Source organism: Solea solea, chromosome 16 (genome assembly GCF_958295425.1).
Source record: "Solea solea chromosome 16, fSolSol10.1, whole genome shotgun sequence".
NCBI classification, from domain to species: domain Eukaryota; kingdom Metazoa; phylum Chordata; class Actinopteri; order Pleuronectiformes; family Soleidae; genus Solea; species Solea solea.
The window spans coordinates 10603459-10628729 of NC_081149.1; the positions used below are offsets into that span (position 1 = coordinate 10603459).

General features: G+C 44.1%; 1 protein-coding gene across 9 annotated transcripts in view; it reads left to right on the top strand.

Annotated features, from left to right (window-relative positions):
• Positions 1-25271, top strand: part of arhgap23a (Rho GTPase activating protein 23a) — a 73009-nt gene that overhangs the window by 32215 nt on the left and 15523 nt on the right. For 2 of the 9 annotated variants that reach the window (XM_058654728.1, XM_058654729.1), the window contains exons 1-7: positions 5401-6134; positions 14296-14499; positions 17386-17410; positions 17750-17842; positions 19411-19489; positions 20415-20475; positions 22033-23665. In XM_058654728.1, coding sequence (XP_058510711.1) covers positions 5886-6134; positions 14296-14499; positions 17386-17410; positions 17750-17842; positions 19411-19489; positions 20415-20475; positions 22033-23665 — 2344 coding nt within the window. In that variant the 5' untranslated portion in view covers positions 5401-5885. Of the gene's footprint in view, positions 1-5399; positions 6135-8540; positions 8838-14295; positions 14500-17385; positions 17411-17749; positions 17843-19410; positions 19490-20414; positions 20476-21226; positions 21504-22032; positions 23666-25271 lie in introns of those variants that run through there. The other 7 variants (XM_058654733.1, XM_058654730.1, XM_058654725.1 and 4 more) reach the window with 6 other exon arrangements.

The following is a 25271-nucleotide window of genomic DNA, read 5'->3' on the forward strand; positions in this document are numbered from 1 at the left end:
GGCTCTGATGTTTTCCCATTAGCGGAGCAGACGTCGGAGCAAAGGGAAAACAGCTTACAGGTCGACATCTTGCGCTCGCTCACACGCCGCCCCGATTGCCAGCCACTGCGTTCAAAACTGTATGTGGCTGCACTGACTGTGAATCCCCACCCTCAGCTCTGTGGCCTGTGTCCCAGTGCCCTCTGTGATTTACCCCACCCATCTGCTGTCAGACGTCGTGTCGTGGCTGCCCTCTAGTGGCTGCAGTGTGCTAACTACACTGCACTCTTAATGCAGTCAAATAGGCCTATAGGTTCTGTGCGGCATGGGGGGGATTTGCCGGAGATTAAAGTTAAAATTAACCTGCTTAAAACAACAGCGTCCTTTTTCACGTCCAAGCGTCTGCTTTTGCAGAATCCACTTGTGCAGATTACAGGGCAGTGTTTGGTCTAGACGGAGAGACTGAGTCCATCGCTGCACATTTCTCACTTTAATACTTCAATCAAAGCATCATCACTTTCTGAGGCCTGTTTGTTTTAATTGATTTTTAATCCAAGGAAACCTTTCTAATTCCACATGTTATTGCGGTCTTCATCTATTGAAAACACTAAATTCATTAAAATCAGCTTAAAATAGATTCATAAATAGTTTCATAAAATAGTTTCTGCACTCACAACTCGCTGCTCTTTCACTGTCACTTTCAATCCACTGCTTTACGTTAATGTGTTGTTTGCAAATGAAATCTCGATCTCACTAAGTCTTTCACCTGGTTAAATAAAGGTTAAATAGTAGCATGAGGATAAAATGCAGATGTTAAAATTTGTGATCAATGATCTGTGTGTCTGCAAAAGTCATTGTAGAGTTAAACTAAAAAAAGTGAAACGATGAAGTTGAATTTTTCATATCGGCACCAAATCTAAAATGATATCCAGTCTCTACGTCAAGGTTTTAAGCAAATTTTCCTTTAAATTTAGTGATGTAAACTACATACGTTCTAACTAATTTACCCTAACTTAGCAAAGTCTGCTTTTGATGCCATTTCTAGTCTGTCTTGTTTCCGTCGTGTTGCACATGGCTCATCTTGCGTCCCCTTTTTCAGTTTTTAGCAGCAGCGTGTGATGACACCGGTACGTGTGGCCGCTGATGCGACATATTTGAACTCCCGTGCCACACGTCTGAGTCAGGATTCAGTGTCGGTTGTTGTGCTTCTCTTGCCAGCAGGGGACAGGATTCCCACTGTGAGCTGAGGACATTTTACCTCAAGAGTGAAGTCTCATCTGTTTGGTTACTTTTAAGGAGTTAAATTGAGAGTATCAACCCTGCATTTCCTCCTGTGTGAGAGCTTTTTGCAAATTGTTGCAGCCTGTGGTTTAGAGGGAGGAAAAAAACAACCCCATGATTGTGTCTGCAGCCAGTTTTGTTTGTGACATACCACTGAAAATATCATTCAACAGTCTGAAACTCTTCACTCCTCTCCTTCCTGTGTAGTTCCTGCCCAGTCCTCCTCACAGCCCTGTGCTTTAATGTGTCAGAGCAGCACAAAGGAATTCAACTTTGGCTTCTTAAGGCTTCTGTGCGATAATCTGTCGGGCCTGTGGTCATGTCACGAGAGTAAAGGGGATTAAAACATATCACCAGTTGAATCTGTCTGTTAGGCAGGCATCCGTGCGCTGCTCCTCTCCTGCATCGCCTCACCCTCACCCTCACCCTTTCACTTTCAACTGACGTTTGTTATCAGAGACAGGAGGCAACGAGGCGTCGCTCCTCAGAGATTAGCAGCGCGTGTCCGCCTTGGGTTTCCTGACTTCCAAGAGCTTTGTGCTGTCAGATGACGATGATGAGGATGATGATGATAATAATAACAATAAAAATGATATTGCTAATATGATGCCTGCGCCTTCTCCAGGGTGCAACAGCGCGCGTTTACTCTGCAGTGAGACAGTTCCAGGTCTGATAAGAGAGGTATGCGTTCGGTGACGATGTACATGAGACCCACATGCATGTGAGACATGTCTGCCTGCCGGGACACGTCTCAGCCAAACACTGGGTCACTGGTGGGAGGTGTGCTATTGTCACAGCTGCTCATGTGTGACTGTTTGTCCTCCATGTAAACTGTAACTTAATGCCTTTTTTGTCCATTTCTTTTGTTTTCTCAACCTTTCCTCCTCTTCTTCTCCGTCGTTCATGAGAAAGGAGGAAGAGTTATTGAGGTTATTATCGTTAACGAAATGAAAATTGACATTATCGTTAAAAAAAAGAAAGATAACCAACTCAAAATGAATTGTGTGTTTACAAAACTAACTGAAATTTACTTCTTTTTACGTCTTTGTTCATTTATTTCATACATAAGCCTTTTGGGTTCATCTGAGGTGTATTTTATTATTTTATAATATAAGGAGTTGTGTAGTATTATTATTATTATTATTACCACGGCAATTTACCGAGGGTGCACCTGCATCACAGATCTGTGCCATGTGCGCACTAAGGGTGAAAAAAGGCATCTTTTGTTGGGTGTTTATGACACACAATACTTATTATGACCTTTTGGGATCTTGCACCTGACAAAAACTCCATACATAAAACTAACTCATATAAATAAAAACTATTAAATCCTCGGTCCACACTCAGTGGTGTAGTGGTTAGCACGACCCGGTTGGAACAAGGCTCTTTCTGCATGCCGTTTGCATGTTCTCCCCGTGTGTGGGGGGATTGGGTAAATTGGACACTCTAAGTTGACTGAGTATGAGAGTGGGTGGTTGTTTGTCTCTACGTGTCCCTGCGATGGACTGGCGAACTGTCCAGGGGGTGACCCCGCCTATCGCCCTATGTCAGCTGAGATTGGCAAAGCTTCCCCCTCATGTGGAGGATAAAGCGGTAGAAGATGAATGAATGAATGGATGGATGATCCAGCTGCTGCTCTGAGCACTGGCCACCTTTGATTTCATCACCGCGTCACATCATGGGTGTGTTTTTGTCCGTGTGGACCTCCTCCTCCTCCTCCTGCGTCCTCACCGGTGTTGCACTCCACTCATCTCGCTGCAGGGCGGTTCTGCCTGGTGCTGCTGCGTCGAAAAACCCAGAGGTTCTGCTGCTCTGAACCACAGAGAGAGAAGAGAAAACCCCCCCACACACAGTCCTCTGATTTTATGAACAACCCTAATTACATAGCCATAGTGTATTTATAGTGTAGATGTGACTCAGTGGGACATGTGGCATGTGCTTTTGTGTATGTGCGTGCACAGGGGAAACAGTATGTGTGTGTATTAGTCAAAGTGTGTGCATGTGCTGACCAGCTCCACCTGAACCTAGAGTGTGCTCTTTTTTTTCTTTTTTTGCAGAAAAGTTCATATAAAGTCAGATTTTCTGAAATAGGAAATGTCTTTTTTATCGATTTCATTACCTGTGAATCTAATACTAAATCTGTTCAATATGCTCAAAGGTTTTTGCAGCACAGCCTTATGTTCTGGTGTGACGAGAAGCAGATAAACTGCTGTTGACTGTTGGCTGTGAGCTCTGGAAATCAGAAACCTTATAGTGATGTCAAATCTGAGAACATGGCCGTTTAAAAACACTGGCGCAAACCACAAAGTTTACTCTTAATTTGCTTTATGGTAAGTGCAGGATCCAGCATTTTCTTTGAAACAGTTTGAAGAGTTGTCTTTAGTGTCACAATAAATATGATGTATGGACTGCAAAACCTATGGTATTAAGTTGTTTTTTTTAAATCCAGTGTTGATTACCATGACAACAACCCAGAAAAAAATGAAAGTGGTTCATAAACCTTCAAGAAAAAGCAAATTTTTTCCCTCATGCTCATCTATGCTCCTCACATGCTTACTTTTTCAGTTTTACAGTTCCATTTTTTGCTAAGTTTGTTTTTATTTTTCACCGTAGAAATAATACCAGGATTTATTTGTGTCCGCAGCTTCAGAATAATCTTCTCAGTGACGTGCAAATCCTCCAAAAACCACAGCTCAGGAGGAAATCTAATGTTGGAAGGTTTCATTTTCTATTTTGAATTTGTTTTTTTAATAAAAAAAGATGAAACAGAATCAGTAACATCTCAAAGTGACGACTGGAACGAACCCTTTCCTCCTCTACATACATGAAAGGATGAGAATACGTCTCCTGGCTTATTTGACCCTTTGCGCTGACCTCTGCGTTAATCGTACATTAACATTCAATTCCTGCCAACAAACCCTGTAAAATGTGCTGATATGATTTTAAATAAACTGGAAGAACAAACCAATAAATTAGACGCTCACATCATAAATCACGCTTTATATCACAGCTGTCACGAGCCTGCAGTGTGTGTGCGTGTGTTGTGGCAGACAAAGCGCAGCATATCCAGAGGGTACAGTCTCTGTGGGGATGTTGGTCCTCTCCAGTCATGTTGGTACTTGCCCCGCCGTGTGGCAGGTGAAACCTGTCTAACCTCACTGGTAACGGATGTGAGGCATTTCAGCGGTGAAGTCGCTCGTCTGCAACAACATGGTCACCTGTCTGCCGCTCTCCTGCGGATCCCGGGCGCCTGGCTGTTTGGTGAGAACTCTGCTGTGCAGGCGACCGGACAAAGAGGCAGGTCACCTGATTTAGTGGTGTGGTCTTTAGGTGTGTGTGTGTGTGTGTGTGTGTGTGAGAGACAGTGAGAGGGAGTACAGCTTTGACGAAAACGGGTCATGTTGACATCCAGTAGCAGATGTTTTATTTTGAGAATGCCTGTTTCTCTTCCTCCTGCTTTTTTCCCATGTTGTCCTTTCATTATCATCTTCCCTCCTGTATATTTCCCCCTGCTCTCAAGCAGAAAAGAAAGGGAGGGAAACAGCCAACATAGCAGCCAGGCAAATGTTTTCTTTTCTCTTTTGTGCTGGAAATTGGCCTCTTTCTCTTTTTGTGTGTGTGTGTGTGTGTGTGTGTTGTTTGCCTCCCCCGTCTGACTGGAGGTGGGGACACCAGAGGCAGGGCCGGCTTTTGTGGAGTTTAGTGCCGGAATCTGTGTTTGTGTCATTTACACACACACACACACACACACACACACACATGCAGCCTACAGGCCTCCTGTGTAGAGGTCTACAGTGGATTTATCAGCGGGAGCAGCCTATAATATATAGATATTCTCCTTTTTAGAAGACTTTATCATTGAAGTCTTCTACCGTACACAGCTGTTTGTTTACTGGTGACTCTTGGATGGAGAGATTGTTTGGACCAAGCAACAGAAAGAACTGAAAACAAAGGAGAAAAGGGAGACACAGCATGAGGGATGACACGTCTGATGCTCGCCGGGATAAAGAGGGTCAGAGTACGGGATAGAGATGAGAGTGAGATGAGAGGATTTGTTTGGCTCTGAAGATACAGAGGGAGGGTGGAAGTGAAGAGAGAGAGAGAGAGAGAGAGAGAGAGAGAGAGCAGAGGGAGGGAGGAGAGACAGAGGCTCCAGCCCTCTGGGACAGTTTTGGGGCTGGACAGAGTGGCTTTTTATGTAGAACATCACCGGACACCACCACCACCACCAGGAGGGCTGCTGTCAGTTGTTTTCTGTGTGTGTGTCTGTAGTGAAACCAGACCTACCTCTGATCCCAGTGCCACACACACTCCTCCATCTGCTGCCCAGGATCCTGCCTTCTGCTTCCTCTGGACTGAGCCGCCTCCTCCGAGAGAGTGTGTTTAGACTCATGGAGAACTGATTCTCGGGAGGTCAGGAGTGTCGAGCTCTGATGTGGAACTTGTGGGATTAAACTTTCCAGAGGCTCGGTGGACTGGAGCCATGAGGCGGGCGGTGCTGGGTCAATGACCAGAGGATCCCAGAGGGAGAATTGCAAGCTTCACTAGAACCTCCACGTTTGCGCGATTGTATCTCCTGTACTCGTAAGACCGCGTCGTGGTTTACCTGAGTGCGTGAGCAGCCCATGTGGGCGCCGAGGGATGCGGATCTGAGCAAACGCCGTGCCCCGATGCCCGCTGCCATGCTCCCGTGTCCTGCGCCGACCGGGTCCGACTGGAGCTTCCAGAACCCGGTGGGTGTGGACTGCAGCTCCCCGGAACCTCGCTGCATCTGGGTGGCAGTCCTGCGCGGCAGCCCCGGCCCTGTGCCACTGCCGGCCCCACCTCCCACCGTGCTGCCCACTGGGCAGAGCAAGAGCGCTCTTCAGCCCATGGTAAGGAGAGGACATCCATCTTCATGTTGTGGTTGGATATGGAGTCTTTGATTTTTTAGGTGTGAGCTTAAGGCTGAGCAATATGACTGAACATTTAAAGATTGGTAAAATTCCTCTTGAGTGGAAGTTAAAGAAACCAGTTGATTGAGTTGAGTTACTTCTAGATAAAATGGCATAATGTCAGAAAATGAGGAAATATTCCCCCAAATATTCAGCGTCCAAATCCCGAATAACAGTTAACAGGAGTTTCAGTTTTTCAGATACAGTCGTGAAAACCATGCTTCACTCTCTGATGACAAGTCTACGATTGATTGACGCACTTACGCGGTATCAAATGTAGCGCTCTCATCTCGGTTTGTCAGTGAAATGCGAGCGACTTCAGCAGGAAAAGGTCCCGCACACAAACCGCCGTGCTCTGGATTTGTCAGTCATGCATGTCAACAAAGTGACCGTGTAACTGTACCCATTGTTTGAAGAGTTAACCGCCCAGATGTTGACAGTTCCTTAAACCTCTCAGTGTTTCCGTGCCGGCAGTTGTGTCGCCTCCAGGCTGTTTCTGTTTGGCGCTCAACACTTTTTTAGATTCCAGCAAAAACACTTTTGAGGTCACTCAGGTTATTACTGTAAGTGCTCTAATTTCAGACTCTTGTCTCGCTCTGTTGAGTGTAGACACACGTGACGCGTCGTGTTCTAATGTCATCTGGTTGAGCGGTGTGTCAACAGTCAGCGGTCATGTCAGTTATCAACACAAGGCAAACAGTCGCCTTTACAAATAATTTAGAATTAATTCACACGTAGCTCACACTGTCTTCTGACAACTCTGAGTGACGCATTGAAGGTGGCGTGCAGATAATTGTCACTTTTTTGATTTGTTTATCAGTCATTTTTTCAGTCAGTCGAGCCAAGAATCTCAAAATATTGGTGTCCTCTAATGTCTGACTTGTTTACTGTCAACATTTTAGAGAACTGTTTTTTTTTGTTTTTTTAAATCCACCCAAACTAAGTTACCAATTATCAAAAAACAAAAGTTTTTTAACGTCATACAGTAAACGGTGAAACCAGTCATTAAGTTTCTCACACAGTTATCAATTATCCAAAGAGTCGTCGAGCCACACACTGAAGACATGAAATTGCCCTTAAATGGGTCATTTGTTACAACATTTATCTATATTCCTCTGTGTGTGTGTGTGTGTGTGTGTGTGTGGACCCTTTCCTTCCTTGGAGGTGTTTCTAATTAGTAGCTAAAGACAGATGAAGGAGGGGGAGGCTGCTTCAGTGAGTGCGATTGTTATTCCCCCCCCACCCCCACCTGAAATGTCCTCAGAATTCAGGGCACCGCTTCCCATCATGATCTCATTTTCACTGTGAGCGTTTATGTGGAATATTACTTCCACTTTTTTCCTGGTTGCGTCCAGCGCCCCCCAAAACCCACTGACACAGTTAAAAAAAATGCCACAATCAGGAATGTGTGGGGGGGGGGGGGATGACTGTATGCACACAGCTGGGACAAACACACACACACACACTGTGTAGTACTGTGTAGTGTGTTTATTTCTGGGGACAAACTCATTAGAAGTCAGGAGGAAACACAGTTGTCACCGTCCCCTGACGATGATGTCAAGTTGCCCCGTTTCTGAACTTGCTCACGACCACGTGGTCACAGCTGTGCGTTATGCTTTCTTCCTACGTTACATCATGGCTTTTGTGATTTATTTCCTGTGGCTTTTGTGTATTTATTTATTTAAAACATCCATTGTGTAACACTTAGTGACATCTAATTCTATGCCCCACTAAAATCTATATGAAAAGGCTTATTCTAAAACCTAATGCAAACCATGTTTCCAGTGTTGCATTACCTGCGGCTTCACAAGCCTATCAAAGAAGTCCCTCAGATGCCAGGATCACTTTAATTCATGTCAGAAGATGAAGAAAAAAATGGAAAAACAGGGGAAACATTTTGGTCACAACTGCCATTGTCAACACACAAGCCATCATTTGCTGAGCATTTCTGTGGCACTTTTGAGGATTAAAAAGTCCCCAACCAGACTGAACCCACGTCATGCACTACATGCCTCTGCCCACTGAGCTACCAATCATCCTGTAAAAGTTATTCTAAAACTTCAGCCCCTCCTCCTCCTCCTCCTCCTCCTCCTCCTCCTCCTCCTTCTTCTTCTTCTTCTTCTTCTTCTGCCTCAAACCAGGACTTAAATCAAAGTAGCTGAAAGGATCCTCACATGTATAAAATATTCTAACTGGCGTTGTTGGCAGTGAAGCAGGTTTCAGTGAAACAAAGACGAGTACAATATGTTTTGCTGTTCCAAGTAGAAAACCCTGTTTGGTTGCATCACCACTACCTGATGTCCTAGTTGATCTGACAATGGTGTTGGACTGGTTTTTGTACACACACACACACACACACACACACACATCGTACTGATATTGACAGAGATGCATGCAAATACACGCACACAGAGCTACATTCATGGTGAATAAATGTAAAGTACAGAGGGACGTACAGGGTTTGAAGCAGCACCGCGTCACGTCTCTGTTTTTGAATCCTCGGTTTTCAAAAGCGAGAAGAGTGTATGTTTTTTTTCATTGTGTTGAGGGAACAGCTGGATATGCAGACACACATCATGGACCAGCTCACACAGGATGCATTCAGACCTGCAGCAGGGGTGCAGCGTTCCACCTGTATGGCCGGTGAGTCTGGAGCAGGCATGTCCAAAGTCAGGACCGCGGGCCAATCGCGGTCCTCAGGTCAGATTTTGTATGGCCCGCAGCTTCGGTTTTATAACGGATTATTTATGGCCAGAGACGGACTGGGACAGACAATCGTCCTTGGTCCAAAACCAGAGTCCTGGGTTCATGCGTTCATCTCATATTTTGTTATCTGACTGCAGAAGAAAGACCGATTTTTTTATTCTGTTCACTCCTGCGTGGTTACATTACCATTTATAAAATGATAATTTTGACAATGAAAATAAAATAATTACAAAACAGTGCATTTGCAACTTTTACTGTTAATCTATCAAAGTTTGGACAGCCCTGGTCTAGAGGATTTATTAGGACTTGTCACCGTCCCTCTCCTGTCGTCAGCTCAGGGTCTGGACAGCTACGGCCGTCAGGATTAAAGGCTTGTCAGCGTTTGTTTGTAACGGCCGTAAAGCTCCACTTTTCAAACAGGTTGCAGCTCTCAGCTGTTTAAAAGAGCATTATTGTTCTGCCCCGCTGGGGGTTTTAGCAGAGCTGGGCTCCCCGGGCAGGCTCTGCATTCCAGCGTATGTGCTTTACCTCTGGATGGAGTGAAGAGTTTAGAGTGTGTGTGTGTGTGTGTGTGTGCGCGCTAACACGTACGCTGTCACCAGTGATTATGATATAATATCAACATATTTTAGCAAAACCTGCAGGATTTCAGCTGGAGATGCCAAAGATTCACACTCTCTGCTGTAGCCACTGTTTTATTATCTCCTCATTCATGCATCTCAATGACATGATGCTTAATTAAGATCAAAAGGAGAAAAGAAAACCGCAGGGAAGCAGCTGCCGATGTGTGTGTGTTGTCAAAGCACTCTGCTACACCCTCCAAACAGCCATTCAAAGAAAGAAACTGTCGAGTGGCATCACAGGCTGCCTCTGCATATTCAGTGGTTTCCAGTGTGGCCTTTTTGCATGTGTTTAATGACATCCTCAGGTGGTGATGGGATCCCCCAGGGCTCTTTCAGAAGAACATTCCACGTTTATTATCACAATTAGCTTCGACACAGACAAACTCGTCCCCATTTTTATGTAGAATAAAAGCGCCTTAAAGGAGCGCAGGAAATGCCAAATGTCTTCTTCTCTCTGCTAAACAAGAGCAAGGTTTCCCCGTGTCTGTGTCTCCAAGCCTTTACAGGAAGTCAAGTTTAGACTGAAAACCACAGGAAAATTTTCCTAGTGGCTTTTTTGGTTTGACTGGACGTCCAACTGCCTCAAGAGGCTGGAGCTTGTCAGCAAGTTTGGATCGGCTTTTCTTTCGCTGTCAGGGTGAAACCGTAAGTGGTCGCTGACAAATCAGTTGTGTGGAGATGACAAACACGCAGCAGAGGTGTTTTTCTGGCTTCACGTCGACTGCAGGACTGGGCAGACTGGCCCGAGCAGGAACACTCGTCCCACACAGGCCAGAGTGGCTGAGTGGGAAACGGTGCTGGCTCAGAGACCCAATCAGCCCCTGTGTGTTTTGGGTAATCACAGGGTTTGGTATTCCCAGCGCTGGGAGGGGCCATGTGGTCGAAACCGGCGTGCTGGAGCCTGTCTCTTGCTGAGGCCCGATACTCCTCCTCCTCCTCTTCGTCCTCCTCATCCCTTCTCCTCTCATTCACTCTCTCCTTGCTCCCTCCTCTGCCAGTGTCTGTGTCTCGACTTGTCCGAGCCAAACCGCTCCCTGTGAGGAATTCACCCTGTGTCTTCCTCCGCTCACCCTCTTTCATTTCCTCTTTGTCGCCGAACTCTCTTGGCCTTTTCTTTTTCGTTATTGTTTTAATTTAACACCCCCAAAACACTCCTCCGCCTTCCTCACCCTCCTTTTTTTTCTTTTTTTGTTGCTGCTTTCATGCCACATAATGGCTGTCATTGCATACCTATAAAGAAAAATAGCAGGGTTTACTTTACATTGTTTAGACTGACACACTACTACTAGAGTGTCGTGTGGATTTATGGATCGCAACGCTCTCCGTGCTGTCGCAAATGTGGCGTGCACATGCAAACTCAGAATATGCAGAAGGATGCATCAATGATAATATGTCCAAACTTGGAGCATGGACGTCGAGGAGGAAGGAAAATGTGCGGTAAATGTCAGAACGTGTGGATTTCCATCACACGTAGGAAGCAGAAAGAGGAGTAGAAGTAAGCGGCTATATTTATACGAGCGCCTGGTTATCCCACTCTGCAGTGTTACCCCACTTCCTGCCTCCAGTCCGCCACTTCCTCTTGTTGTGTGGCCACGTACATGCAGGCCTGCCAGGCCGTGTGTGTGTGTGTGTGTGGAACAGGGGTCTGCAACATTTAGGATGAAAAGAAAATTTAATCTGGAGCCGCAAAACCTATTATAAGATAATAACATGTATAAAGGTTTTTATACAGATATACTATAGCATTTACAGTTGATTTCTCATTGCTGTTTAGACTCAACCTCTTTAAAGTAGGGATGTCCTGATACCACTTTTTTGTGTCCGATACCGATATCGAAAACATGAGTATCTACCGATACAGATATTATCCCGATACAGTCATTTTAGACCATTTGAAGCTGTTAGTGACACATTTTTTGAGTCATTTCAAAGACATAATTCTCCAACTATGTCACAAATATTGTTCTCCTGAAAAGTAGAAATAAACAAAGTGTGTGCAAAATGAAGCATGCAATATACTGTACAGGAGTTTATGATTGTATCAGATTCTACATTTTATCTGTCTGATATCCGATACAGGGATTTTGACCAGTACCGATACTGATACCGATTCCCGTCCCTATTATAAAGTGGATAAGAAAAATAAAACACAGAATTATATAGACCAAATCCTTCCATTGTTTGTGGCGAATGAATGAAATGAAAAGCTCATGGATTTTATGTAGTTTTATGCTTCAGAAAACCTGCCTGGTATAGGTGTTATGGGATGGACAGGAACTCTAAATGTGCTACTTCTTCATGAATGAAGTAATGTGTACATGAAGAAGGCTCGCCGTATTTTCACACACGTGCAGTTATATTGCATTTTACTTAGACGCTCAACGTATTAAAACACTTTCATTTATCGCCACATGTGGCTCCAGAGCCGCAGGTTGCAGACCCCTAGTGTAGCAGGAAGTGAAACATGGAGTATGTTTGAAGATTGGTGTGTTGGTCATTTTATTGAGTTAAATGTTAAATCTGTATCATTAAGAGACTCCTGTTTAAACCTGTGTGTACCTAATTTGTGTATGTATTACCATGACCTGCAGCAAAAACTTGTTTATTATGTCTGAATTACATGAAGGGAAACACGCCGGTGTCATAGTGACATGCACGCTCATGTCTGCATGGACTGTGAAGATGCTTCTTTTGTGGATTTATAGCTTCGGTGATTTCAGAGTTGATGTGTTTTAGTGTCTAAAAGATGTGAGAGCCGATAAGAATGACGACTTTTCCTCGAGAGTGCAACGTAAACGTATAATTTGGATCTTTGTTATGTGTCGGACATACACGTCATATGTCTATAAATCTCAGCTTGGGACTGGAAAACATCTTTCTCACAGCAGTATCACTGATTTAAGAACTAGCAAATATTCACATTTAAGAGAGTAATTGTTAAATATCAAAGATATAAACGCATAAATATTGTTCATATTTAGCCGTGTAAAATATTCACAGTTGAGAAGATAAAATGGTTGTATTGAAAATGGACTGAAACTTGAATATTTACTGCATTAGTGAAATGGAGTCTGACCAATTTATCGACTAATTGTGTCGGCTAAACGTTAATGAAACACTTTTGTTTTCAACAGTTTCTGGTTTTACTACTTTGACAGTTGTGTTAAAGATGAAAATGCAAGTCATTTAGTCACGTTTTCAGTGTTTGTGTTCATAAATGAGTGTCTGTGACCCTGCAGTGATTGTGTGTTAAAGGCTTATTGATTGATAGACTTGGTTGATAGATTATTCTAATGCTGCCTTTTGCCATTTTTCTGAACTGCTACTTTAAGTGAGGAGGTCACAGGGTTCAGTTTTTATGAAGAGAAGTTTGATTGTGAACATGCAGCACATGACAAACTGAACCACAACAGACCTGACCTCTGAGGTGACGTGAAGATTCCTCCTCCTCCTCCTCCTCCTCCTCCTCCTCCTCCTCCTCGCTGCTCATGCCTGTTTGGTCAGGTGATTGTGTTTGACTGACAGATGTGGACTGGTGGGGCAGCAGGAAGGTGACAGTTCTCGCGTGTTCCTGTCAGCTGAGCTGGCCCGGGCTTATTTACTCAGCAGCAGGAATGAGATATTTAGAGAGCGGGTGGAAATCAGCCTTTTATTCTCTGAGCTCTGAGTTTGGATTCCCTACCTGATAAGAATGAGGTCAGCGCGAGCAGGAACCAGTGAATCCCCACATTCTCTACTGCCTTTGCGGCCCCTGTCTAGACACGGCCCTTCCTGATAGTGGACTCCCCCACAAGTGTGTTTGTGGACTGTTGTTTTAAATGTGGGTGACATGAAGGACTAACCTGGTCCTGAGCTGCATTCAGGACTCAGTGGAAAAAGCTTGTCATGTACACAACAGATGAAGGAGGCTGTCACTGATCAATTCATTTGCCTTTTGAAACAGTGTAATTAACAAAGGCTACAATTTAATTGTTTTAAAGAAGAAAAAATGCAAGACATAGACATCATGTTAGAAACTATTCAAAGTAGGGCTCCTCAATTATGGAAAAAATTATAATCATGATTATTTGGGTTAAAGTAAGACTTGTACTTGAAACAAATGGAAATTATTGCACATTTTAAACATGAAATTTTGAATGAACCTTTTGAATTTACCTTAAAATAATCCATCCTTCATCTACCGCTTTATCCTCCACCAGAGGGTCACGGGGGGGAGCAGTTCGCCAGTCCATCGCAGGGCCATAAAATAACCATAAGTTATTACATATATATCTTTATTCACGCTGTGTGTTTAACCCGTGTTTCCACTAAAATGCCTGTGTTGTATTTTTGCCAACAGTAAAAGCATTATTTTCAGAATAAAGTTGGCCCTCGTTCTTAATTTATTTTTCTCATCGTTTGGGGCCATAATCGTTATTGAAACACAAGTTTTGATTAATTTCATGCAGCCCTAATTCATATCTTCATGTTCTCATCCTTGCATTGGAATATAGTAGTATAGTGGTAATCATACGTGTGTTAGGTCTGGAAACTTAAGTATTGGTGCTAATCAATGGAAAATACAGTTTATCACTTTTTGAAAAGTCATTAGATCATAAATGTATACAAAATGTGTGACTTTTTGTCCGTCTCTGCATCTTGTACTTGTTTCTGTTGACCTCTGTGGTCTGGTTTTTATTTTATTCAACATTTTTCATCTAATCAAACAACAAAAATGTCTATAAAATCCATCTCAATCTCACTGAATCTCTCTTTTCTCTCTGTTTTCGTAGGCGAGGGGCCGGAGGGATGGTGTCTCCTCAGGTGGTGACAACCCTCGGCCGCCGATGGCGACCCGGCCGGGAAGGGAGGGGGTCAGCTTGGGCTGGAAAGGTCCCCGGACGCTGGTTCTCCATAAGAACTCCCAGGGTTTCGGTTTCACGCTACGCCACTTCATCGTTTACCCTCCAGAGTCTGCCCTGCACACCAACCTCAAGGTGAGACCTGTGTTTAAATGATGTACACGTGTTAAGAAAAGTCTGTCTTTTCATGTTAAGAGTTAGTGAAGGTTTTTTTTTTTAGAAGAAATACATTTGTGAAGCCCATGAAGAACATTCAAAACACTTCCATGCCCAGCAGACAGACTGAAAAACAAATTTCTCCTTAATTACTCACAAGCCGTTTTAGTCCCTGGTGGATTTGGAGATTGTTTCTGGTGTCATGGAACAAGCCTCAGAGAGAGTGTGTGATTATTGAGCTCTTTGAGGTGTGGGGGCAAACAGCTCCAGATGTGAAATTGAGGGATCTGGAGGCAGGAATGGGGTGAGCCAGCTAAAACAAGGCCTCTATTATTATTCCACCACCCCACCATCCAGCAGCTGCACACAGGAACACAGATTGAATGAGATCTGTTGTCTTAGCCTGGTACCACTCACTGGCACTCAGGCCGTACCAGGCTGGGTCCAGGACAATAGGCCCACTGCTGGCCTTTGGCCCCGGTTCTGTCCTCGTCTCCTCCTCGCCGAGCATCACATGATGTTTTTTGGACAAGCGGAGACACAGAGCTGCCCGTTCTTATCCAAATTACCCTCATAGTGTCCAATTATCAGAGGCCGACGGGGGGCATTGCCCAAATTGTTTTTAATGTGAAACAAAACATTCAAACCCCTCGACTGTGTGATCAGATTCCACCGTCATGTCTCACATTCATTCACATCACCTATCCTTGTTCTCTACAGCTTTGATACACTGAGGCTTGATTTTACCTCAATATTTTAATACATTTGAGGATGACCTTACAGACAGACAGTTTAGGGACTGGGAATATTAATCCATAAACCCTTTGGCGAGACACCTGATGAGCAAAATGACCATCTCGTATTAAAAAGTTCCTGTAAATGTGAGTCATGCCATTTAAAAAAAATCAATATTTGTCTTCAATTAGTCACAAATGAATTCCAGTCATTGTCATATATCGATTTTTTCATTCATTCATGCATCGAGGAACCAAAAACAAATAGTAAATGCAGTTGTTGTTGTTTGTTTTGCACATTCCATGATCAGAAAGGAGCAGGGAGCAAGTATATGACCATCGTTATGTCGAGAACTGCTCAGAAAATAACATTTGCGCACACAGTGATTCTAAAAGTATAAAGAATTTCTATTGTTTTTTTTTAAAAGATTGTAATTCTCCATTGTCTGTGCAGCTTATCCTTTATTATTCCTAAATGAATATCATGCATGTCGTTGGCCACATACTGTAGCTACAACACATTATTTGTGTTTGTCTCTGCTCTCGTGCTTACCTCTTAAATATCTACTCAATCTAAATGTAGATGTTACAATGTCTTGTGTTTGCAGAAATATGGAAAAGGTTTGTAGGTTTGTACATGTAAATGCCCACCAGCTCCATCAGTGTGCAGGTGTTGGCTCAGGTGTCGTACACTATTTCTCCTGCTTTGTCCTGGACGTTGGTCACTCGGCGAGTGTCCCCCCAGCTCGGAGCTCTATTCTGGGGTCAGCCACTCGCCTTTCTCTGCCTCTAAACCCCCCGCCATTGTCTACGGAGGCTGGAATGAGCTCACTCAGCGCAGCACAAAGCCTGGCGGCCGTCAGCCCATCGTGCCCCTAACCCCAAAATGTCCACTCAGCTTAGTACACCCTTGTGTGTGTGTGTGTGTGTGTGTGTGTGTTTTAGTGTGAGTGGGTAGTGATCATACACACTGAAACTCCACATCTACCATTTTCTCTCTGCAGATACCTGTGTGTGTGTGTGTTTGCATCATGACATCATGATCACCTGAAAGTCGCTCTCCAACATTACAGTAAAACGCTCATAAAAACAAACCTGCCTGTATGAGAACATTTGGCTCCAGCTGTCAAAGAACGCTGACATTATAGGGAAACTTGTTTTTTGAGGAAACTGGAATTCTCCTGCTGTGGTCTGATGTTAATTCAGGCTTTGTCACTCTAAACACCAGCCCTTAAAGTGACCCGAGAAATAAAGCTGGTGACTTTATTCATGTCAAAAAGTCAGACCCGGGTCCATTTCTGCTCTACATGTCAAAATAATTTAGATTTTAAATCTTATTGTGTTAAAAGTAAAACATTTTAAAGCTGGAAACTTTAAGTTTCCACAAAAGAAAGTCATGAAAGTCTTAAATCGAATTTCCTAAATATTTACGCGTAATTAAATGTTTTACTGTGTTTCTGCGATATCACAGTCTTGGTCCATCCATCCATTGTGCTAAAGCTTTTATGTTCGATGTTGTTATGTTTAGAATTATCAACGGGAAGCACAAACATACAACGTGGAAGTGAGCGTAAATAAACTTTACACTTTCTCATCCAAACCGAATATTTCTTGTTGATTGCAGACAATGTTGCCCGGTAGTTTGGGGAATGATGATGACATATCATATTAATTTTATGACTTATGCTTGTTACATTCAGCTGTTTGAAAGCTGCAAAAAACAAACAAACATGTAAAAACCCTGAGGACAGCACTACAGTATGAGCAAGATGTAAACCCTGAATCAGCATTATTTGAATTCTTGCCTGTTCGTGCAGTTGTTGTCTGACTGTGAAATGCTCCACCTAATTGAGAAGTTCTTGCTCTTGATTTTTTAAAAACATGATATTTTATTGACAGTTTTCTGTGCATTTTGTCTGCCTTCAAATCTCCATAAACCTTCCACACATCTGGGTGTCGATTTGCTACAACTTTTCCACTTCTGTTCAGAGTCTGTCGTGTTTCCTCCTGTTTCAAATCCAGACTACAGACTCCCAGTTGTGTTCATTAAGTGAAGTTGTGTTTAAGGTTGATTTGAATGGACTCGGCTGGAATTAAAAGCATTTATTCTGTCTGTTTGTGTCTTTGGCAGGATGAGGAGAACGGTAATGGAAAGGGTGAGTGTTGTCTGTGTCTCTCTCTCTCCTTCTCTTATTATTTCATTAAACAGTGGATTAAAGCCTTGCACAGAGGGACGACGATGACGTAATGAGCAGGCATCCCCACTTTCACTTCTGCTATGTGGCCTCTTTATGCCCCCTACAGGACATTGTGCCGCACTGCATCTTAAATTGTGAAATCCACGTGCACGTGCATTACATACAAGAACATAGACGATAAATATCACATATTTTAGTAACTATGAGCTCATGTGCACAAATCTTTGTGTATGTTTTTATAGTTTTGCTAAATTAATTCCCTGATCTTTTCTCCTTCATTCGTCTTTTTGTCTTCAGGGTACCAGAAAGGTCGACTGGAGCCGATGGACACCATATTTGTGAAGAACGTGAGGGAAAAGGGTCCGGCCCACCAGGCGGGCCTGTGCACAGGTAAAGGGAGCACGTGGTGTGGGAGCGTGAACGTCACTGATTTGACTTGGAAATGTGTTTGGCGAGCGCTCCGGTCATGTGATGTGTTCGTCAGTGTAATGATTTAAAATACAGAAGAACTAATATGACTAATGTGACTTTACTGGAGGTGAGAACTGAGCTGCTTTCATATGATGTGGATTTTTATTTGGTTATACAAGAACAAAGTTTAACAGTTTGTATGAATATGACGGAAAGAACAACATCAAAAAAATGTATTTATTTTTGCATCTCCTAAAAATACCAGAATATCAGCCATATAATAAAGTAAAATTAATCATCCACTGTTTTGGTCATCGATTAATCAGTTTGAGTGATTTTTAAAGGATTAAAATAAGTTTAGTGAACAAAACAAGACATTTGACATAATTTCCCAGTTTGAGAAACACTGATCCAGCATTTTCTGACGTTTTCTGGACCAAACCATTACTCGGTTAATGGAGGAAATAATCAGACTCATGAATCGATGGTGAAAATAATGGTTAGTTGCAGCCCTGCATGAATGTGCTGCTGAATACAATCCACTCCTGCCTGCTCAGACAAACCAAAACCAGTAGTGAGCGTGTTAAAATGCAAACTTATATATGCAAACACACACTTGGAGCACTTTGTGTGTGTTTCAGCTTACATTAGGTCACCATGGATACACAAACTCACCGTAGGTTTACTGTAGAATGACCTTTCTGACTTTAAAGATGTTTTTATTTCATTGTTTGGTCATTTTAATGTTAGAGGAAGCACATCTAAACATCTTAATACATATTAGTGGGAAACCGTTCCTAGAGTTGTTCATATGTTGTTAACTAACTTTGTTGTTTAAGTTTAAGTCAGTTTAAGTTCTATTACAGTGAATATTTAAATGAAGTGGAACCTAAAAAGATTTTGTCACATAACATCTTTGAGAAAAATCACAATAATGCATTTTCCCTAAATTGCTCATGTCATCTTTATTCCTTCGTCAACTGTAATGCCCGTTTATATATATATATTTTTTTTTTATTTTTTTTTTTTCTTAAATAGCTTAAGGTGGAGTACAATACAACCAAAAAATAACACAATATACTGTATGTCCCAATTGTAATCACAGTAAGTTCATGGCAACAGGTAAAAATGACATTTTGAATCAGTTTATTCTGTAGTGAGGCAGATTAAAGCCACAAGGATCAGATCAGCCACGACAGTCTTCTTCAATGACCTGACCTTCTACAGGTCATGGAGGTCATTAAGGGCAGTTCTGACAATATTTCTGCTCCTCTTCATCTACTTATTTTTAAGTGTGAGTGCTTCGTACCAAGATTTGATTAAATAAGACTAAAACGTTCTCATAAATCCACATAAAGTTATAAAGCCTGGGATCAAAACAGCTCAGTTGTTAAGATTCTTTTTACATCAGTATCTGTTAAGTTTCATGGTCCCAAAATGTGTTAAATGTCCCAACAAGTTTAAAAGTTACTGAGAGTATGTCCACTTAGTGTCTCTCTCTGGCCACACTTTTCAAACCATCGTCGTGACATGTCTGTGTTCTGCAGGGGATCGTCTGGTGAAAGTGAACGGTGAGAGTGTTTTAGGGAAGACGTACTCGCAGGTGATTGCCCTCATTCAGAACAGGTAAGACCGTCCTGCCTGTCAGCGCTCAGAGCCGCCAGTGTGTTGATTTACTCAACCAATCTGTTTGCTTTTGAGTTGACATACACCTAGTGTTAGTTTCAGCTGCTTTAAAGAAAAAGAAAGAAAAAGAAAAAGGAGTAGCCTCAAGCAATGTACACACACACACACACACACACACACACACACACACACACACCAGATATTTTTGTGACTGATGTTATAATATTTCACACTGTTTTTCACACTTACAACAGAAACTGTTTTTTTACATTAATATCTACATGCTTGATTACATTACCATATTGTAAGACCACATTTGGACAATCTGCATTCTCCATTAAGGGCTGTCTACTCTGGAACGCATTGCCAACCAGAATCAAATTATTATCAGAAATAAAGGTGTTTACAGCAGTGCTGGCTTAAAGAAAAACAGTTTTATATTATCAGTACTTTATTGTATTTTATATACTGTATCATATCATTTGACAATTGTTATTGTGTGTAATGTAGTTTAGCTTGTAGTTGTTATGTATATGCATTTACATTTTAGAATGTAGTTCTGTTTTAGTGTAGTTATAACGTGCTTGGTCATGTGTTATTATACTGTTCAAGAGTTGCAAACTAGCAAAAGCTATAAACTCTATGTGCAAGCACATCAGTTGCATTTTTTGTAATTGGAACTATGTTAACTGTATTGTACCTATTTAAAAACTATATTGAATGCAGACCAGCTGCACCTGCTGCACATCCCTTTAACACTTAAATAAATGAGTCAGCAGATTCATTCAGAATGTTATGATGAAACATTTGTCACCAACCACGAGGTGAGGAGTTTGTCAGCATGTGAATGTATCATTTTTCAGTGGAACGGTGCATTTTCCTCCTCTGTCTCTCCTTTGCTTAATTCCTCTCCTCCTCCCTTCAGTGAGAGTGTGCTGGAGCTGTCCATAATGCCCAAAGATGAAGACGTGCTTCAGTTGGTAAGTGTGAGTATGTTGATTTTTCATGCACCTTATTCTCAAAAAAACAAACAAAAAAACAACCTACATGCAAACACACTCGCACGAAGCAGATGTGCAAGCTCAGCGGGTATCGTCGTCTTGATTTACTTCAGGGCCGCTGTGGTGGCGGCGTTGTCTGCGGGGCGCTTGTTGTCAGAGTTGAAGCGCGGTTCAACTCAGTCACTGTCAAAGAATGTGGAGATTTTGATTGGATGGCTGCGCAGTGACTCAGAGTGTCTCTGCTCTGTGTTTACGTTGCAGCACTTATTCATTGCGAGCCGCTGGTATCTGACTGTTAAAGCTTACGCTCAAAGGAAGAAGACAAACAGAGAATCGCTCGCTCGCTCGTTCACACACACCCATGTACCGCGCAACACATTTTTCACGCTCCACAAGTTGCTCCATGCTCGCTCACATGATCAGACATGCATCGTCGCTCCTCCCCTCCCACTAACCTGGAGCAACACACAAAACTAGATCACCAGACGGCATCATGCATGCAGAAACATCATCAGCTCCTGCCAAAAAGAGCACAGAACCGGGTTCCCTATTTACATACACAGCAGTGGCTTAGCATGATAAACCCACTCCCCTGTCCTCCTCCTCCTCCCCTCTCTGCTACGTCTGTATCTGCTGCATTCCTGACATGACATCACCAGAGCTGCGCCTCCTTCCACACTCACACAGGGTGGAGTAAAGGCTGAGAATGAGAGGGAGGAGTGAGGGATTTTGTAAGGATCCGACAGAGGGGAAAAACAAGAGGTTCAACACAGATAAAAAAAAAAAAACTAAAAAAAAAAACCTCATGAAAGAAGGATTTAATTTTTCTGAGAAGAAGGATTAAAATCTGAAGGACAGCAGGCTTTAGCAGCAGCAGGAGTGTCCTGTCAGGGTTGGTGAGGGGGAAAAGTCTCCTGTCTTGTCCTTGTCTCTGTCTGTTTTTGATGAACACGAGCTTCACGCACAGGCTGAGGACAGCTTCTGGACTGTGGTGAGCGGCCCAGCTGATTTAGGTAAACCTTGACAAGTTTTCAAACTATCTGTGTAGTGGAACTTTTCAGTCGGGGAAAGGAAAGCACAAATAGGTTTGTTTCCAAGTTTGTTTTTGCTCGCCTGGTGTTACATAAGTGATGCTGTAAATGTGCGGCTGATTGACTGATTTACACGTAAAAGTGAGCTCTTTGCATTGGATTAACCTCTATATAAACTGTATATATCCTGCAACAGTGAGGACATATGTGTTTTCAAACGGTGGCTGTGCAGCGAGTGTTGTGGTTTTTGCTTCGGGCAGTTTGTGCATTTTTCCTGCTAGTTAGCTTGTGCTTGTGTTGAGAGCTGAAGCCTCGGGAAATAACTGTGTGCATTTGAAGTTGTATAATGTATGATTATGTACAGTATATGGAGTTGTAGATATGGTTCGTGTTGTTGTCAAGCTTGTTTACATCAAACGCACATTTCTGCTACACATAAATGCACTTTATACTGTTCTTCAGCCTTTCTTTCTGTCATTTCATGTTCCCTCTGTGTTTTTCCTTTTTTAAGGCGTACTCCCACGATGCCTACCTGACAGGCAACGAACCCTTCTCAGGGGGAGCTGAGAACCTCCCACCACCACCTCCCCTCTGCTACCCACGCACCAAGTCTACGCCCCCGTCTGGAGGCCCTCTATCTGCAGGCATGGGCCAGAACCAGCTGGATAACTGGAGTCGCTGGCCAGGCTCTTCCAGCCCCTCTTCACCCCTGGACAACCACTCCGCTGTGGGCAGCCCCGCCAGCTGGCAGGAGGGGCGTGCAGGAGAGCCAGGAGGTGTAGGTCACAGCAGTCCAGCCCACCGCACAGAGGAGATCCAGTATGGTATGACCAGCAAGCAACCTCAGGGCCAGACCAGGGGACGCTCCTACTCTTCCTCCTCGTCGTCAGGCGGCCCCTTGTCCAGCCCGCTTCAAGTCCACTATCCCAACCACCACGCTGTCAGTCCCCCTCAGGCTCCCCCACGAAAGTCCAGCTCAGCCTGGACCAGTCCTCCCCCGCCCCAGCTCAGCCACAGCCGCGACAACCGCTGCCAGCAGGCCCTCTCAGACTGGTACTACAGCCAGCAGCCTGAACACTCAGGACGCTGCATGCAGACACGACACCGCAGCTACTCTCAGGACCGACTCAGTGACAGGAGGCAGCAGCAGCAGCAGCAGCGGACGGGTGGCTGGCCTCACAGCGCCTCCCAGGATACTCTGCTGTTATTGCAGCAGTCAGGACCAGGACCACATGGAGAGCCCTGCTGGTCATATGGAGACTGGGATGTGGGCCCAGGGCGGGGACACTCGTCGTCTAATTATACCCGAACTCGTTCTGAAAACCTTCTGGCCCAGTACGATCGCCATGGCCGCTCGTTAGAGATGCTGGACCGAGCAGCCGCTGAACTGGTCCCGTCTCGGTTTGAGCGGCCTTCGTGGCAACAGCCTCCACAGCCACCCCCCAGGACTGATGCCTACCCAAGACCGGGGGGCCATCACAGTGTAACACAAGCTTCAGTGACGCCCCGGCACACACCGTCGCATTCTAAACACCTGCCACAGTCCCACACTCCGACCCACTCACAGCCCCAGGCCCAGCAGGCTGCCCCCCAGACCAGACGGCTTCCCTCTGGGCAGAGCATGGACGACCAGCCTGTGGGCTACCGCAGCTACAGCCCCTCTTTTTACCGCAAGACGGGACGCATCTTGCAGCAAGCACACTCTTTCAGGGACCCTTCATACTCTGGCCCTCACTTGAACTGGAACCCAACTCCTAAAACCAGCCCTCCAGAGGGCACAACGCCAGCCATCACCGCGTCTACGTCATCTCCACTTGCCTCAGCGACTCCCGAATCCCAGGACAGAGTGTACAGGCCCACAAACCACGAGAGGGAACGGGAGTCGGTGGAGGTGCAGGCAGAGGTCACGCAGGAAGTGGTGCTGAGGCAGAAACCTCCCACCGGGCGAAGGAACGCTCACGGGATGCGTCACCCTCACTATGTGCTGCCCATGGATGGGCTAGAACCCTCTTTGTTTTCCTCTGATCCCCAGGACTCAGCCTCCGCTCCTGGTTCCACAGGAGATGTAGCCCCGCGCAAACCAAACGGTAACCTCGCCCCGCTCCAAATAGAGGATGACTCTCTGGCCTCCATCCCCTTCATTGGTAAGTCTCCCGACAGATGCACCTCATCCTGAGTCTCCTCTCTTCACGTAATTCTCCTCGTGCAAACTCCGGATGACCTTAAGTTTGGCGAGTTTGTCGCCATTATAAAATGTAATCTAATATTTTTTAACTTTGGAGGAAATACAGAGCTGTTACTCAGACATATTTTGGGGGAAATGTGTGTGTTTTTGTAATGTCCTTCTTATCTTTGACTTTTTTTCACATGGAGTTTCCATTCTCTCACTGATTGTCTGTGTTGTTGGGAAACTCTGGTGTTTCCCTCAGTCGTACAGACGGTAGTTTTGATCAGTAGTTTTGATTGAATCATCAATGAACTAATCCCGCTCCCTGCCCCTGCTCTTTAAGGTCACCTCACTGTGCTGAGTCAGGTGGAGTCTGGCTTCCTGAAAGTGTGAGTGCGTGTGTGTTCTTGTATTTGTGATTCCGTGAGGACCAAAAATCGTGTAAACCCTACGGAGTGAGGACATTTTTGGGGATTAAGACCTGCTTTTAGGGTTAGGGTTAGGAATGGGTGAGAGTTGGGGGGTAAAGGTTAGGGTTAGGCACTAAATTGTTATGGGTAAGATTAGGTTTAGAGGCTCAGGAACGCATTACTATGAATGAAGCACGCATGTGTGTGTGTGTTTGGGTGTACAGGGCATTATGAGTCTGGTGTCTGTCTGTATTCATTTACATTTATTTGCATTATCATACTTGCCTGACAGGCTGTACACACGAATGGAGTTCTTTATTATTGTATAATGTCCAATTTCCCTGTAAAACACAGATTTTAACCATTCTTTTGACCAATCAGATGAAAAATTCACATAGCATTCCAAAGTTTTTCACAAAACATGTATTAAAATAATTAGACGTGAGCTTCTGTCGTCGCCTGTGGGCTCACACGATGCAGTTCTGTTGTCTTCTGTTGTGAGGTTAACATGTACAGTTATGGCCTACATATGTTGGTGTCAGTGGGCGGGAGCTGTGGTCATGTCCCAGCTTGTTCCCACTTCTGAGAAGACTTAAAGGCAAAGGGGCTCCTCAGGCGTCACCTCGGCTTGTACCACTTGACGTGGACAATGCTCAAAATAAAGGCAGACAGAGTTAGTGAAGCCACGACTGTGTCACCCCGTTACAGGCGGGAGGAAAACAACCACTGCTTCTGCAGATGAAGCTGAATAGACTGAAATAAGCTGAGTGGGCAGCTTTTGACCCAACTTGGAATGACCGTCGATATTTGAGCCAAGCCACGCTCGGCCTAAGAAAGTCTCCTTTTTAAAGAGAGAAAATCCAGTGTATCAGCAAACCAAATCAGTCTGTCTGTCAGAACGCATTCCTGCCTCATCCCTTCACCTGAATTAAATGAAGCCATGCAGTTGGAGCTGCAGGCCGGGACACGTATAATGGCCATAAACTGAAACTAGACTAGTTTCTCCCCATAGACAAAAAAGAAACAAGCGTTTCTCTGCTTTCTTTCTTTCTGGAACGCTGTATCTCTCTGACAGAGATGCTGATATGATCTGAGGCCGTTGCGATTTAATAGGCTGCCGTTCCTACTACGAGCACAGCAAACAACACGGCGTGTCGAGTCAGCAGTCAAACA